A 16,428-nucleotide genomic window follows, 5' to 3' on the forward strand; every position below is an offset into this window, starting at 1 on the left:
AGCTGCATTTTTTGAACGTAAACTTTGATCAGGGCAACTAGAAAGTTTTCTATTGTCATATATTTCAAACTTGGAACTTAACTTCACTAACTTCTCTATCTTTAGTTCATCGTACAAGAACTACTAAAAGCATTATTGTCTACAAAACACACCTCAGGCAAGTCACAAAGCCATCTAGATTTGTGTTTTGTATTGTTCTTTTTCAATTTGACCAGCAATCTTGATTAAATGGTATTAGACAACAAATAAATACATTCATAGAGTAATAAGTGTACCCGTGGCATGATGGTTAGTGCGTTGGACTGTCATGCTAGAGGTTCTGGGTTCGATCCCTGCCTATGCCATCTAAAATCTTTTCACGGGTACTGTCTCTTGCGAGGAATTGACAACTTCTCCAAGAGTAACTATTGTCATGAAAAAGTGCTTTCTCAAAATTAGCCGTTCGGAGTCGGCATATAAACTGTGGGTCCCCTCCATTCCTGACAACATTACTCGCACACAGGAATGGTTGAGAGTTGTAAGTCACTAGGCCTTGGTTCTCAATGGACTGTCGCGCCACCCAATTTATTTATTTTTAGAGTAATAAAGCTTAGCTTTCAGTTAAATGAAAAAAAACATAGTAAACTGTCATTTTGACAGAAGTAAACTTGACTTGATAGATAGGAAGGTTTTTCAGAAAATAAATAATAAAATAAATAAAAGTAATAAAATTTAGCTTTCAGTTGAATGAAAAAAAGATGATAAACTGTCATTTTGACAGAAGTGGACTTGACTTGATAGATAGGAAGGTTTTTTAGAAAATAAATAATAAAATAAATAAAAGTAATAAAATTTAGCTTTCAGTTGAATGAAAAAAGATGATAAACTGTCATTTTGACAGAAGTGGACTTGACTTGATAGATAGGAAGGTTTTTCAGAAAATAAATAAAAGTAATAAAATTTAGCTTTCAGTTGAATGAAAATAGATGATAAACTGTCAATTTGACAGAAGTAAACTTGACTTGATAAATAGGAAGGTTTTTCAGAAAATAAATAATGAAATAAATAAAAGTAATAAAATTTAGCTTTCAGTTGAATGAAAAAAGATGATAAACTGTCACTTTGACGAAGTAGACTTGACTTGATAAAGGGAAGGTTTTTCAGAAAATAAATAAAATTAAAAAAATTTAGCTTTCAGTTGAATGAAAAACAGAGTAAACTGTCATTTTGACAGAAGTAGACTTGACATGTGAGATAGGAAGGTTTTTCTTGACTAACTTTCCAATAAAGTTGCCTCAATTGGAAGGACAGCTAGCCAATCAGATTCTTAAAAAATTGCCTTGCTTTTAAGTCTCTTGTGTCGTCTGAACCTGACCATTGTCTTTTTGTCATTTTTACTGCAATAGAACTTAATCAAAAAAGTTAATCCTGCCAATGCAATGGCACAACTTAAGGTGTAGGCCTAGGAGAAAATCATGTCTATTTTTACCATTTATTAGAATGTATCCATTCATTAACATGAAAAAGATCAACTGAGTTAATTTTTGAACTTGCCTATTCAAAACTTCAAACCTATTTGTGCATTGCACTACATTTTGGAAATAATCGCGTTACTCAAAAAGTCATATAGTTCATATTTCAATTGATATATCGAAGTTTATTTAGTAGCTGTCATTCAATATGATCAAGAAACTAAACATATTCTCCTGTCATTTTAACATATACAAAATATTTTATAATTAACGTAAAGTAAAGAAAAGTTAAGGAGGAATTCTTGTTTTTTTGTTTTATTAAATACATGAAAACTTTGAAATGAGTAGTTTCCATGTGAACAGCATCTAAGAACTGAAATTAATACGTCAATGTCAATTTTTGACAGCAAGAGACAGAATTGTTTCTCAGTACTTCCAAAACTATGGATAAATTAAATCAAAGAAACTTTGAAGTTTAATTGGTAACTGTCATTCAATGTGATCAAGAAACTAAACATATTCTCCTGTCATTTTGACATATACAAAATATTTTATAATTAACGTAAAGTAAATCATTATCAAGGAAAGTTACGAAGGAATTCTTGTTTTTTTTTTTGTTTTAATAAATGCATGATAAAACTTTGAAATGAGTAGTTTCAATGTAAACAGCATCTAGAACTGAAATTAATACGTCAATGTCAATTTTTGACAGCAAGAGATAAAATTGTTTCTCAGTACTTCCAAAACTATGGATAAATAAAATCAAAGAAACTTTGAAGTTTATTTTGTAACTGTCATTCAATATGATCAAGAAACTGGAAAATGTTAACTAAATTATAATAAAATAGAATTATTTCATTTCATGTACGAACATAAGTGTTTGAAATAGTAGTTGACATTTTGAATTCAAATTAAAAAATGATGTGTTTTTAAAGTTAACTCATGCAAGCATCCCAGTTATATACGAAAGTAATTTATGAAAAAAAAGTTAATTTATAGTTTTACTTAAGTTTTTTTTTACAAAACAAATAATTTAATATGTTTAATTGTCACGAGACGTTAAATTGTTGTGGATCACACAAATTTAATTGCATATTTCTAGGCATTCACATTATTTTCAAATCATAATTACCAGTATTGCCAATGTTGAAAAATATATTTTTTACACAAATTTAGTTAATCATCGTTAATAACATAGATTTTATCAAGACAATTAAACATATAAACATTTATATATGATTTTGTTGTATTATAATAATAATTTTTAATTATCGAAAAGTGTGCATTATTTATAAAAATGGATTATTTTTTGTTTAAAAAAAAAAACGCTTTGAGATTAGATATTTGTTTGATTTTATGTCGAAAAAAAAATATAAGTATTAAATTAATTTTATGTATATTTTATATATAAAAAATGTCGTTTAGTTAACTTGGCCTTTGGTTAGTTTAATTTTAGCAAGATTATTTATAAATATTATTATTTAATAGATAAATATGTATAAATAGAAAAAAAGTACTATGTAACATTGAGTTTTAATAATGTTCTTGCACTTTGTTGTTGGAAAAAGAATTAATTAATTATAGATAAATCTTAATTTAAAAAAAAAAATTGTTAACAATGAAAGTTTAAATGAAAATACATATTATATTTGTTTTTGTTTACATACAAATTAAATGTTATTTATTTTTTTAGAGTGTGCAGAAATAGTTTTTTATTTATATAATATATTTTTTTTTTAATAACAGTTTATGGTGTTTTTTTTTTAAATTAAACAGAAAATTATTTTAATTATTTAAAATTATGATTTATATTGTGCTGGATGTTAGAATAGGACCAAACTAATGAAATCAATGTAAGTAGAAAATGTTTGTATTATTTTAATTTCATGTTTAAAAACATAAAAAAGCGATGCAATGAATAAATGTTTAAAATTTAACAATTTAATTATTATTCCCATAACCAATATTGTTATTTTTAATAAATATATAATAATGTTTATTGTATTTTTGTTTGTTTTGAGGGTTTTTGAATTAATTAAGAAGGAATGAAATAATGTCAACAACTTATTCTCTAGTTTTATATTTAAAAACATGTATTATTTTATGCATAAACTCCAGTTCATTCACAACTCGTTTTTGGTTTTTAATTATTATTATTATTTGTTAACGAATATTAATGTCAAATTTTCTAAAAAGTTAAAAACTAATTTGATGTTACATTATCAATTTTATATATTAAAAAAATGTTAAGATTAGAATTTTTATTTGTTAATAAAGATGAATGATATTTTTTTTTAAATTTATTCATTCTTTTAATTATTCAATTTATTTAAAAAAAAAGAGGAACAGTGGAAACTAATTTTAATAAATATTGTTTTGAATGTTAGAAAAAACAAAATGTTAAGAAAATTAAGAGAAAAAGAAATTTTAAGAGACAGGAAGGGTAAACAAAATATGTAAATAAAATGAAAAAAAACTAAATTGTTTTAAATTTTGATTTAACAATCATTGATCTTTATTTATTTATAAATTTATATCGAATTTCATCGATTATTAAAAATAAGTTCGTATTTATATTTTTCATTTTGTATTTTTGTTTAGAAAAAAATTGCTGTCAAATTCTTCCCCCATTTATATTATATTTGTTTATATTTTATTTTTTTGATTTATTGCTAAAAATTATCTTATTTTACAATTATTACACTTTTTGTATAGATAATAAAAAAATGAACAAAAGACAATATTTCTCGTTTGTATCTATGAAAAAAGAAGGAATTCAAAAACTTAAGGCTACAATTTTTGTTTGTGGAGTATAAAATAGAATTTTTAAAAATATTTATAAAATCTTAATTATAAATTTATATTTTAAACTAATAATTAAATTCTTATTCAAAGAAAAAAAAACACATTCACAAAGGCACAAGTCAACATTAAAACAATATATTTTATATATTTTTTTTTTTTTACAGAAAAGTTAACGTTTTTTTCTGTCGGCTCTTTTTCTATATCTCATAGGTTTTTTCGTAATTTATATTTTATTTATATTTTAATTATGATATATAGCCACAAAAGATTATAATTTACAATATCAAGTAAAACTATAAATACACATAAAAAAGAATAGATTTTCAAAAATAAACCATTTCTTTCTTATTTTTTTTTTAATTTTAACTTAAAAGTAATTGGAAAAAGAGAAATAATAATAATTTAATTTAATTAAAATAAAATTAACAAACTAACCTGTGGGCTGAAAATTTGTAAAGAAGTTGATATTTTATTTTCATTGTTGCAAGGGGTCTCTCACAGATCTGGCACAAAGATTTTAATTGTTTTTGTTTATAAACACTGAGATTCTTTTAATTTTTTTTTTAAATTTATTTAATTAAGATTTGTTCGTTCGTGAGTAAAAATGTAAAAATATTTTGTTTTTTACTTTATAAATTTAAATTTAAAATTTGTTTGTTTAATTTTTGTTTTACTGAATTTCAATAAAATTTGGTGGTTTATGAGAGACCCCAGCCCTCTGATACGGATGTTCTCTGTTAGAAAAACGTCTGTGTTGTTTTAGTGCTCCTACTTTGAAAAATACATTTTTGTATAAGTTTTTATTGTTTGAAGTTTAAATTAAAAATAAATTTGTATGAATAAAAAATAAAAAAAATATTCTAATATTTATGAAAATGAATTAAAAACCAAAAGAATTTATTTCTCTTTGTCTATTAATTGTGTTTGCCTGTTTATCTGTTCGTTTTTATTTTTATTTAATTATTTTATTCTTTGGAATGAATATTATTTTTGTATTTTTAATTTAATTTATAAGTGATTTCATACCAGGATTTAAAAATACATACTTAACGAAGGAATTAAAAGGATAAAAAAAGTGAGAGGCTTGGAAAAAAATTCAACATCATGCAGGTTTTTTGTTTATATTTTTGTTTTGTAATTTTATAAAAAAAGTTAACTAAAAGGAAAATAAAAATTAAATAAAAAAAAAACTTTATTTGACTAGCAACTAAAAAAAAACATGTATTGGACGGAATTCGGTGAGCTTGCATTTTTTTTTAAATATATATATATATTTTTCTGTTTGATTTAAAATTAACAATTAAACTAAATAATAATTATAATAATAAAATTTAATAATTATGATATACTAAGCACCATTTTGATTCAACCCGAAATCCTGCTGAGCAAGAAAGAAAAGTGTTTAAATAAAACAAAACAAAAAAAACTATAATAATAATATCATAATAATAACAATAATATAAAAGCCAATACAAAAATTTGTTGTTATTGTTTTTATACTTTTGTTTATATTTTAAAGTAAATTAAATTAACTAAGACTGGTATTATTGTTTGGTAAGTATATAATGCTATATTAAGCGGATGGCACTGTGTTATGTTTTAGGGTGATTTTTATTTATGTTTAACTTGTTTTAGTTCTGCGATTAAAAAAAAAAATACAAATACAATTTTAATTAATAATCTCTTTTTATTTTGAAATTTTGGAGTATTTCTTCACTTCATCTTGTATCAAAGCAAATCATCTCTTAAGTTGTTGAAGAAATTCTAAATTAAAAATGTCCTCAAACATTTTGATTTTTTACTTTGTTGAAACTTAAAAAATGTCAAACTGTACTTTTTGCTTTATTCTAAAGTATGCTTTAAGTCAAATTCAAAATCGCATATTTATCTTTTTCTGTGATGTTTCTCATATAAAAAGTGTACTTTAAAACAAAGAAGGAATTAAAAACTGGCAATACTGTTTTCTGTGTAATGCATTTTGACGTTTCATTTAAGGTGTGAAGTTAGTTGTGTTTGGTAGTTTAATTTAAGTAAATCATAAAACATCTGGAAGACGTTTTTAAATTCCTCGAATGGAGTTCGAGAAAGGTAACACTAGTTAAAAAGTGATGCCAAGTTTCGATCTAATTTATTTTCAAAGAAAGCGCATTACTTAATTTAACAGATATTTGAAATATAAATATGTAGATGGATCTAGGATCAGATATTGATGGAATTGAAGTATTAATAGTTTTTGATTTGTATTTTTTTCATTTTAAATGGATTCTTTATTATTTTGAAACTAACAAATATCAAATGTATTTTTATTTTATTCTAAATTTGTGATGTTCTTAAAAAGTATGCTTTAAGTCAAATTCAAAACCGCATATTTATCTTTTTCTGTGATGTTTTCTCATGTAAAAAGTGTACTTTAAAACAAAGAAGAAATTAAAAACTGGCAATACTGTTTTCTGTGTAATACATTTTGACAGTTTTCTTTCGGTCTGAAGTTAGTTGTATTTGGTAGTTTAATTTAAGTAAATCGAAAAATATCTAGAAGACGTTTGTAAATTCCTTGATTGAAATTCGAGAAAGGTAACACTAGTTAAAAAGTGATGCCAAGTTTCGGTTTAATTTATTTTCAAAGAAAGCGCAGTTTACTTAATTTAACTGATATTTGAAATAAACATATGTAGGTGTATCTAGGATCTGAAATTGATGGATTTGGAGTGTTAAGAGTTTTTGATTTGTATTTTTTTCCATTTTAAATGGATTCTCTATTATGTTGAAACTGACAAATGTCAAACCGTGTATTTTTGTTTTATTCTAAATTTGCCATGTTTTTAAAAAGTGTGCTTTAAGTCAAATGCCAAATCGTATATTTATCTTGTTCTGTGATGTTTTCTCATGTAAAAAGTGTACTTTAAAAAAAAGAATAAATTAAAAATTGGCAATACATTTTGACAGTTTTCTTTCGGTCTGAAGTAAGTTATGTTTGGTTGTTTAATTTAAGTAAATCATTGGCGTTTTTCTTTTTTAGTTCAGAGCATGGCTCGAACTGTCAAAAAAATAATTGTGTTGCGCTTTAAATTCGTCACATCAAACATCTACAAGACAATTGTAAATTCCTTAATTAATATTCAAGAAGGGTAACACTAGTTTAAAAGTAATGCCAAGTTTCGATATAATTTATTTTCAAAAATAAAGCAGTTTACTTAATTTAACAGATAAGATCAGATATTGATGAATTTGATGGCTAAAGAGTTCTGAAATGTAAAACGGGATCTTTGTATATTTTTTGTTTTAGATAATTTTACTTATCTATTGTAATTTTGACCTTAAAAGCATCAACATAAATCAAAAAACACCCTGTTAATGTGTATTATAAATGGTCTGTTTCTATAAATTTATGAAATGAATTTGGTTTTCAGGCTTTACTAAAGTTATATATTACAAAAAAGTGTAACAGGTTAGTTTATTACTGTTTTTTTTTCTAAAGCGTAAAATAAAATATTTAATAAATTAATCATAAATAAAATGAAAATAAAATAAAAACTAAATCCTACTAAATAGCTCCTCGTAAATAAAGGTACACAAAATCTAATATAAAAGTTAACTAATAAAAGCCCAACACCAAACAACAAAATAATACTTAAACAAATATTTAAATATTAAGAAATATTAAAACTTAATTATTTAAAGCAAAGAAAATAATAAACTAGAATATACTCATGTCATGAAAATATTTATAAAAATAAATATTATGAAAATAATAATAATAATAATAATCCACCACTGGATAAAAAATCACTTATAATGTTTATGGGCAAAAATTATTTATAAATTAATTTTTTATCATAGAAAAATAAAAGAATACTAAATATTTACAGTAAATACAATGAATTCAAAATTGCTGTTTAAGTCAATTTTTCTTCTTGTTTAAAATAAGCTTCTTTTTGACGTTTAACTCATTTTGTCATTTTTATTTTTAAATTCAATACTCTTCCAAATGAGTATTTTAAATATTTTTATGTTTAAACTTTATAAAGTTTATGATTATAATAATTATGATTCTAACTATGAAAATATGTGTCAATTGGTATAAAACAAAAAACAAGGAAACTTAACATGTACAAGCTTTGTACAATATTTTTTTTTTGTTTTTAATATTTTGAATGCTTGCAAATTTATGAAGATTTAAAAAAAAACTAACAATAAAATCTTCTCTTCTTTTTTATGTATAAAATTCTTTTAATTTTTTATACACTATCTGATTAAACTTTAAACTAAAAAAACACTTTAATAATTCATTTCAGATAATGTTCGTTATATCCTAGAAAAAGATATGAGTATATTTTAACATCTAACTATATTTATAAATAATTAAAAAAAAATATTTAATATTCAAAAGACGGAGCCGGCATGCAAATATCGACCAACTGTAAATATTATGATAATTTTTAAATCATTTAAAAAAAGGTAATATATATTTATAAATAATTTAACAAAATTCAAAATCAAACTTGCATCTCTAAATATAAACAATATATTATTTAAAAAAAACGTGTTAAACAATTAATAAATTATTACAAAAGCGACCCCCAAATTTGATCACAGCATTTTTTTGATTAAATTTACTTAAATTTGTCCTAAATTTTAAAATTAACTAAAATTAAAATTATAATTTTTATCTTATTTTTTGAGTTTCAAATCTGCTGGGGTTGAGCTGATCAACGCTTCATTTTAAGTTTTGCCCATCAATTTGTGTAGATAGCAGTATAGATTTTTGTATACTTTGACTTTTTGATTTTTGTTTTTAAAACAGAAATATTTTTTTGGGATTTAGAGGGTCTTTAGGTGATCAAATTTGTGTACCAAACTGCAATTAAAAAAGTTTTTAAAAATGTTGTGTTTAAGTCCTAAATTTTTGTATTATTGGATTTGGGATCAATTTTTTGGTTTAGGATTTTGATTAAACTATATTGTTTGTTTTTTTTTTTTATTATGTGGGTTAAGTTAGGCAAGCACGTTAGTGACAATTTTGATTTAAAGCCTAAAAATTGTTATTTACACATGTTTTTCGTATACGTTGAGCTTTAAAGGGTTAATCATTTATTTTTATTTCAAGTTTATGAAAAAAGTAGTTGAAGAAAAAGAAAAGCATTACACCTGAATTACGGATCCAATTATCAATTCAGAATTTCAAATTTACATTTACTCAAATGTCAAGAAATTGTTCGTTGGTATTCATAACTTTTACTTTAACGTCTGGATTGAACTCAAGTGTCAAAACTTTAATCATTTGTCTTGTTCATTGTTAAAATTTGATATTTATCAATTATTAACTGACAGTTGACACTAGCGTTAAGTGTGTTAGTTTAGTACGAAGGAGTGATTAATTGGGGATATTTCCTTTGTGCCAGATTTAAGTAATTTATTTTAACACCACAGAATTATGTAGTTCAGAATAATTAAAACCTTAAAAAATTCTTGGGATAAATTAAGAACGCAAGAAACTAAACTCGCGTCAGAATTATCGGTAAGTTCGTTAATGTAAAAATGCAGCAGTAATGCAAGATTTGCGTTCATAAATGTAAAGACACTGCATTACTGCAGTCGGTAACTCTGTTCAAAAAACAGTCTGACAGCTGAAATGCGATCAAACCTGCAGTTTGAATGAATTGGTTCTATTCAAAACATTTAAAATAAGTCCTAATAAAACATTTTTAATGGACATTTTAAAGAATTTTGTTAAGACACTAAAAAACCAAAACCCGGGTAACTCAAAGAAAAAACTTATGTATTTCTGTCATACTTTTTTATAAGCGCCTAATTCGATGACATTTATGAATTGGTTTTTGATATTGTACATCTGCCGCTTTCTTGAAATAGTTTTTTCATTTATAAATGCACTGCATAAATTTTGTCGGCATGGCTTGTGCAGCTAGTTGCATTTTTGAACTCAGCCTGTCTTACGTTGGATGACATTTGGTTTCATTTATCTTATTTTTTTTAAAGGATTGAAATATTTAAGGCTTTTTACAGTATTCAGGTTTTTATTAGATCTTTAAAAAATAAAAAAAAGAACGCCTTTTTAGAAGAGCAATAAGACACGTTTTCATTTAGAGTGTAAACAGGCCCTTAATTTAACTCTAGAAATACATGTTTCTCTCCAAGTCATCACTATGTTCACTCTTTACATTTACAAATAAGTTCTTATCATAATTAAGATTAGATGGCCTAGTGACTTACAACTCTCAACCATTCCTGTGTACGAGTTATATTATCAAGGATGGAGGAGACCTACAGTTTTTAGCCGATTCCTAACGGCTACGTTGAGAAAGCACTTTTCATAACAAGAGGATTTGTCAATTCCTCGCAAGAGGAAGTACCGTGAAAAAAGTTTAGATGGCACAGGCAGAGAACGAATCGAAGACATTTGACATGACAGTTCTACGCACTAACCATCACGCTACGGGTACCACTACCACAATTAGTCTCCCAAAATATTACATCTTTTATTTGCGGTACCCTATTTTTGCCAAGTTTAACAATGTAAGAGCGTTCAGCTTTGTCAAAGGCAACTATAATAATGAAATTTAAGTAAAGAATAAAATTGACAACTTGAGATTAATCAATAATGTTTATTAATAAATAATAATGTTTTCTTAAACTCATTAACATATGATGTTGGAAAGTAAAAGTACGTATCATAAATCAAATAGAAACTATATTGCTATAGTTTCGTTAAGAATTTGTGTGGAAATATGTCTTCAAACGTATATAAACTGACATTTTGTAATTCATTTGTCGTTCGTTATTCGCGCTCATGTGAATACTACTTTATAACTACCCTTTTCCACAAAAAAAACCAGAGTGGTATAAATTTTAAGGTTAAGTTGAACCCGTACAATTTATTTGTTGCAGTATGGATGGTATGTGGAACGCGAATAGAGTTTGACAGTTCGTAGCAACCACACTGCAATTTGTTACCACCAATTTTTTTTTTTACAAAATTGTCTTGTTTTAGAGAAAAAAATGCAAATTTTATTATCCTAACATAAGTGACATTTAGTTTCTTATAATTAAAATGTTACTTTGTTTAAAATTGACTTTTTTGAATTGTGTAAAATCACGTTTGTTCGTCCATTCGTTATTCGCTCTCATGTGCAAGGCCCTTAAACAATTTTAACAAAGGTTACTATTGTGAATCGATTCGATCTGTTTCGCGTTCTATTAATTATCCAGATTACACAGTGAGGTGTTACAATTTGCAAATTGCAGAGGGGCTCGTTTTTAATTACAAAAATGTTGAAGACTCACAGAATTGCCAACACTTAGTTGAGGCTTGTTTCGTTGTAGCAAACATTTTAAGTTTATCTAACAATGATTTATTCGAATTCGGTGTTAAACATAGCTACAATTTTTGTTTACACTATTTTTGTATATTTCAATTTTAACAGTTACCTTATTTTAAAGCAAAAACTAGTGTTTTCTTTGAAAAATATTTAAAGATCTGTTTACATTGAGAGTGTATCGTATTAGCAACTTTAACAAACTCCTTTCGTTACATATATTTTAAATAGGAAAGAAACAGAAGTCTTACATTAAACACACTCATATGTCAAAAACAATTCAAAATATATTTTTGACAAGTGATATTTCACGTCACATTTAGTACACAAAACATACAAAAATAAAATTTAAATATGATCAAATTTGAGTTTCGCTCTTGCTAAAAAAATGTTTTTCAAATAAAATATTAATTAAAAATGTATATTGTATTATTAATTTTTACTACATTTAGTATATTATGCTTGCAATGAAAAGCCCCGACCTAAAGCTATAATTATGTATTTTAAATTAGAAAAAAAAATGTATAAAAAGAAATAATCAAAGTAAGTGCCTTTATATAAAGTTTTCTTTAGTTGGGTTACATTTGAGTTATTATATTATTTTTATTTTTGTTTATAATAAATCTCTACGCAAGAATTCATCGACTTATAATAGAAAAAAAAGTCAGTGTAAAATGTCAAAAATGTCATATGTTTTAAAGATTCTTAAAATATCTATCTGCTATGTCAAACATTTTAAAACTACGAACATACTTATTAGAAAAAAAAAATATAATAATAAACAATCACAAAACATAACAACGAATAAAAAAGAAAAAAAATATATAAATAGAAAATAACAACCAATTATTATTTGTTCGTTCAGTTTTTTTTTTTAAGTTAAGTTAGTTAGTAATTACATTTGAGTATCCTATTCTTTGTGTCCAAGGTTCACATGGTCGTAGGGTTTTACCCTAAAGGATCGCATATTTCCGGCTGCAGATTTGTTGCACCAATAATTCACAGACTGCATGAAGAGCTTTTGTTGATCATCATTGTATTGTGTTCCATTTTGGGCGGATGGCACTGTATAACGATCTATAAAGTGATATTTGAGAGTGTTGTTTTGTTGGTTGTTTGTTTTTTTTTTTTAAATTTTTTGATTGATCAAAAATTGATTGACCAGAAATATTTATGGAGCAACAGCTTTGGTTATTCCTTAGAATTTTAAAAGGATCTAAGAGATAAATTATCATAGATTTATAAGAAAACAAAAGCAAATACAACGAAATAAAACTGATCGAAGAAAAAAACCAAGGGTACAACCAAAACTGAGCTGGTTAAATAATACTAAAAATATATAATTTTTAAAAAAGGGAAATTAAACTTAAAAGTAAGCAAACAATTGTCCTTTAAAAATAAACAATGAAACAGTTCCACTTAATTGTATAATCCAATTTTTTGGGTAAAATGTTCTACGTTCATACGTTTAAAATATTTGGCCTTTAAGACGGATTTCATAAAATTATACAATGGTAACATTGTTTTCTATGGGACTAAGTAAATCCTTAGATGTTTTTAAGCTAAGAAGAGATAACTCAGCTGTCAAAAAAAAACTGTCTTTATTTTTTTACCTCAGAATGATGTAGCGCTTTATAAGCTATGAATAAAATGATCGCACTAAAGTAGGAAATAGTTGAGGGCTGCTAACTTTATATTTCTTTTGTGTAAAATGAGAGAGACAGACGTATATTAGTCAAACTTTTGACAGTTCAGTTCTCTAGTGTGTTTCTTGAAACCTATGTCAAACTCTGCTTAATTTCTGCTCAGTGCTCTTGAAAACACATTTTGTATTTTTGCAAACTTAAAGAAGCTAATCATGCAGACGTGAAATTATGTGCATTTGATGTTTCTTTAGAAAAAGTAATTTCTATGTTCGCTAGAAAAGGTATTTAAATGAAAATTCGTTGGTCGAACTAACTAACTTAGGCTCAATATGTAAAGTAAAGGGAAAATTAGATGTCAAAATATTTATTAAGAAAAATAGTATCTTAAATATTTTGCTAAACCAAAAGTAAGCAGGTAAGTCAAAAATGTTCGACAGTGTAAACTTAGGTCAAATTTATATGACTTTTCTTAATCCAATATAACTACAAGCTTCATGTAAACGAGTTGAAATTCCTTTGTCTTTTTTTATAAGGATTTAATTTAAAGTTTCGATGATTTAATTCTTGTTTTGAAAATACAAAAGAGAAAACGAAAAAACTTCTTAAAATTTTCAGTTAGATTGTGTAAGTTTGTGAAAAAAAGTATAAAAGCCCAACTATAATTACTTAACCGAAAGTAAGCTAATGTCAAAACCGAACGAAAAGTTATCAGAAGTTATCGTTAAAACTTAAAGTAACCATAATGGATTCAAGTAACTTAAGCAAATGTCAAACGAAATGCGTTTCAAATTTGACATTTGCTTAAGCTCGGGCCATTAATTGCGTAATTGCACGAAAGTTAGCGAAATTTAACGAAACTGAGCAGACTAATATGGTTAGTAACATATAATGGCCCAACTATAATAGACTTAACGGAAAGTAAGCTAATGTCAAAACCGAACGAAAAGTTATCAGAAGTTATCGTCAAAACTAAAAGTAACTATAATGGATCCAAGTAACTTAAGCAAATGTCAAACAAAATGCGTTTCAAATTTGACATTTGCTTAAGCTCGAGCCATAACCATCGAGTGACATATAATGGCCCAACTATAATAGACTTAACCGAAATAAGCTAATGTGAAAACTTAACGAAAAGTCAGCAGAAGTTACAATAATGGATTCAAGTAACTTAAGCAAATTTGACATTTGCTTAAGCTCGAGGAATTTAAATGGCTGTTGCGTAATTGCGCGAAAGTTAACGAAATTTAACGAAACTGAACAGAACGTCTATTATGGTTAGTGAAACATAAGGCTGCGCATTGATTGGTTCCCTTAAGCTGGCTTAAGCTCGGTTAAAACTATAATAGTTGAGGATTAACAATCAGAACATGGTTGAGTTTCGCAGTGCTGTGTACAATCTTCGTTGAGTTCTGGTAAATCGACATTAGGCAGAAATCGATAAGTATTATGTCAAAGTATGTAAAGAATATCAGTTCACTTTTGACAGTTATATTGACACTACATAGCAATTAAATGATTTTTAAAGTTATGTCAAAAATTGATTTTCGTTGAGCCAGAAATTGATAAGTAATATTTCAAAGTATGCGAAGAAGTATTTCGTTCAGTTTACTTTTGACACTTATATTGACATTAAAATTAGCAACAGACCATGATGAACTAGGGCCTAGTGACTTACAACTCTCAACGGACGAAAGAACCTACAGTTTATATGCCGAATCCGAACTGTCAAGAATTACTCGTAGAGGATTTGTCATTTCCTCGCAAGAGGCAGTACCCGTGAAAAAGTTAGGAATCAAAGGCGGGAATGAACATTAGATACCTACGGGTATTATATTGACATAACATAGCAATTAAATGATTTTAAAATTATGTCATATAAGGAACACATAAAGTATTCAAAAAATTAATAACGACAAATACATAAATGATCAGTTCTTCAATTTCACGCAACTTGTTTCTATTACTTCAAAACGGCTTTGTCGTTTTCAAAGAAGTATTTCGTTCAGTTCACTTTTGACAGTTATGTTGACATTACATATCAATTAAATGATTTTAAAGTTATGTTAAATAAGAAACACACAAAGTATTCCAACAAATTAATAACGACAAATACCTAAATGTTTAGTTATTCAATTTCACGCAACTTGTTTCTATTACTTCACAATGACTTTGACGTTTTTTAAAGAAGTATTTCGTTCAGTTTACTTTTGACAGTTTTAATGACATTACATAGCAATTAAATGATTTTAAAGTTATGTCAAATAAGGAACACACATAGAATTCCAACAAAATAATTTTAACAAATACCTAAATGTTCAGTTATTCAATTTCACGCAACTTGTTTCAATCACTTCACAATGACTTTGACGTTTTTTAAAGAAGTATTTCGTTCAGTTTACTTTTGACAGTTTTAATGACATTACATAGCAATTAAATGATTTTAAAGTTATGTCAAATAAGGAACACACATAGAATTCCAACAAAATAATTTTAACAAATACCTAAATGTTCAGTTATTCAATTTCACGCAACTTGTTTCAATCACTTCACAATGACTTTGACGTTTTTTAAAGAAGTATTTCGTTCAGTTCACTTTTGACAGTACCATTGACATTAACTTTCAATTACAATGTTTTATAGTTACATATGTCAAGTAAGGAAAACAAATCTATGCACACAACTTCTTATGCTTCAAAAAAAAAATACTAAAATAATATATTTTAAATTTTGCCCACTTTTTGCCGAAACTACAGTTAGTCAGACTTAATTTTGTTCTATTCTTGATGATTCACTGAAATTATTCGTAAAAAGAACGTCTATAAAAAAGTGTTAATAAATTATAAGTCGAGGAATACTTGCGTTTGTGCAAAAAGGACTTTTTTATAACATTTTATATTATATGTTTTTTTTAGTTTTAATTGTTATTAAAAAATAAAAAATTAAAACATCTATTAAATTGTTTAAAAAATGGCACAATGAATATAAATTTAAAAGAAAGAAAAAAAGAAAATCAACCAATAAATAAAACGGATAAATATTTAAAAATTTACAAATACAAAAATATTGCAATAAATAACATCTTATATTATTATTTTTTTTTGTAAAGAGTAAAAATAAGTTATAAACAATATTTTAAACGGAAATGCGATTTCTTACGAAATTTTAAAAAATTAGGTACACATTTTTTGGTTG

General features: G+C 25.6%; 1 protein-coding gene across 7 annotated transcripts in view; it reads right to left on the bottom strand.

The window, feature by feature from the left end:
- Window positions 1-4,834: 4,834 nt before the first annotated feature.
- LOC129941860 (protein held out wings) overlaps window positions 4,835-16,428 on the bottom strand; it is a 158,866-nt gene continuing 147,272 nt past the window's right edge. The window contains exons 7-8 of one of the 7 annotated variants that reach the window (XM_056050613.1): window positions 12,490-12,667; window positions 4,835-5,024 (exon numbers count right to left, since the gene is read on the bottom strand). In XM_056050613.1, the coding sequence (XP_055906588.1) occupies window positions 12,501-12,667 (167 nt within the window). In that variant the 3' untranslated portion in view covers window positions 4,835-5,024; window positions 12,490-12,500. Of the gene's footprint in view, window positions 8,675-8,738; window positions 9,115-12,489; window positions 12,668-16,428 lie in introns of those variants that run through there. The other 6 variants (XM_056050612.1, XM_056050614.1, XM_056050617.1 and 3 more) reach the window with 6 other exon arrangements.

The sequence above is a fragment of the Eupeodes corollae genome, chromosome 1 (assembly GCF_945859685.1).
Source record: "Eupeodes corollae chromosome 1, idEupCoro1.1, whole genome shotgun sequence".
NCBI lineage: Eukaryota > Metazoa > Arthropoda > Insecta > Diptera > Syrphidae > Eupeodes > Eupeodes corollae.